Here is a 1376-nt window from a genome sequence, read left to right as displayed (position 1 = left end):
GTAGAGGTGGAGGCTGAAGCTGGGTAGAAGCTGGGGATGGGGTAGAGTGGGGGATGGGGATGGGGTAGAGGTGGAGGCTGGGGCTGTGACTGGGGAGAAGCTGGGGCTGGGTAGAAGATGGGGGTGGGAGTAGAGGTGGAGGCTGGGGATGGGGTAGAGGTGGAGGCTGAAGCTCGGTAGAAGCTGGGGATGGGGTAGAGTGGAGGCTGGGGATGGGGATGGGGTAGAGGTGGAGGCTGGGGCTGTGACTGGGGAGAAGCTGGGGCTGGGTAGAAGATGGGGATGGGGTAGAGGTGGAAGCTGGGGCTGGGGATAGGGATGGGGTGGAGGCTGAGGCTGGGTAGAAGATGGGGGTAGGGATGGGGTGGAGGCTGTGGCTGGGGCTGGGGATGGGGTGGAGGCTGGGTAGAAGCTGGGGATGGGGTAGAGGTGGAGGTGGAGGCTGAGGCTGGGTAGAAGCAGGGGTTGGGGATGGGGTAGAGGTGGAGGCTGTGCTGGGGATAGGGATCGGTGGAGGCTGGGTAGAAGATGGGGATAGGGAGTAGGAGGTGGAGGCTGAGGCTGGGTAGAAGATGGGGTTGGGGACAGGAGGGTAGAGAGTGAAGGTGGAGGCTGGGTGAGAGGGGATGGGTAGAGGTGGAGGCTGGGGATAGGGATGGGGTGGAGGTTGAAGCTGGGTAGAAGCTGGGGATGGGGTAGAGGTGGAGGCTGAAGCTGGAGTAGAAGCTGGGATGGGCAGGATGGGGGATGGGGATGGGGCAGAGGTGGAGGCTGGGGCTGTGACTGGGGAGAAGCTGGGGCTGGGTAGAAGATGGGGGTGGGGGTAGAGTGGAGGCTGGGGATGGGGTAGAGGTGGAGGCTGAAGCTCGGTAGAAGCTGGGGATGGGGTGGTAGATGAGGCTGGGGATGGGGATGGGTAGAGGTGGAGGCTGGGGCTGGGTGGACTGGGGAGAAGCTGGGGCTGGGTAGAAGATGGGGAGATGGGGTAGAGAGGTGAAGCTGGGGCTGAGGATAGGGATGGGGTGGAGGCTGAGGGCTGGGTAGAAGATGGGGGTAGGGATGGGGTGGAGGCTGTGGCTGGGGCTGGGGCTGGGTAGAAGCTGGGGAAGGGTAGAGGTGGAGGCTGTGGCTGGGGGCTGGGTAGAAGATGGGGGAAGGGGTAGAGGTGGAGGCTGTGGCTCTCTCAGTAGAAAGGGCTTCTACTCATTCTAGAATTCTTCTACCTGAAATTCTGTAACTCTTCATCACAACATTGTAGATGATTGATTTGAAGTCAACATTCTCTCAGTAGAAGGGCTTCTACTCATTCTAGAATTCCTTCTACCTGAAATTCTGTAACTCTTCATCACAACATTGTAGATGATTGATTTGAAGCC

At 59.9% G+C, this 1376-nt stretch overlaps 1 protein-coding gene across 1 annotated transcript in view; it reads right to left on the bottom strand.

Moving 5' to 3' along the window:
* Positions 1-90: 90 nt before the first annotated feature.
* Positions 91-1376, bottom strand: part of LOC135566910 (uncharacterized) — a gene marked incomplete at its 3' end in the record, with an annotated part of 6782 nt that continues 5496 nt past the window's right edge. Inside the window, exon 2 of the mRNA XM_065014471.1 lies at positions 91-1136. Coding sequence (XP_064870543.1) covers positions 91-1136 — 1046 coding nt within the window. The remainder of the gene's footprint in view (positions 1137-1376) is intronic.

Source organism: Oncorhynchus nerka, unplaced genomic scaffold (assembly GCF_034236695.1).
Source record: "Oncorhynchus nerka isolate Pitt River unplaced genomic scaffold, Oner_Uvic_2.0 unplaced_scaffold_2984, whole genome shotgun sequence".
Classification (NCBI taxonomy): Eukaryota; Metazoa; Chordata; class Actinopteri; order Salmoniformes; family Salmonidae; genus Oncorhynchus; species Oncorhynchus nerka.
The sequence above is the reverse complement of the archived record's forward strand: the minus strand, read 5'-3'. Positions and strand labels throughout refer to the sequence as shown.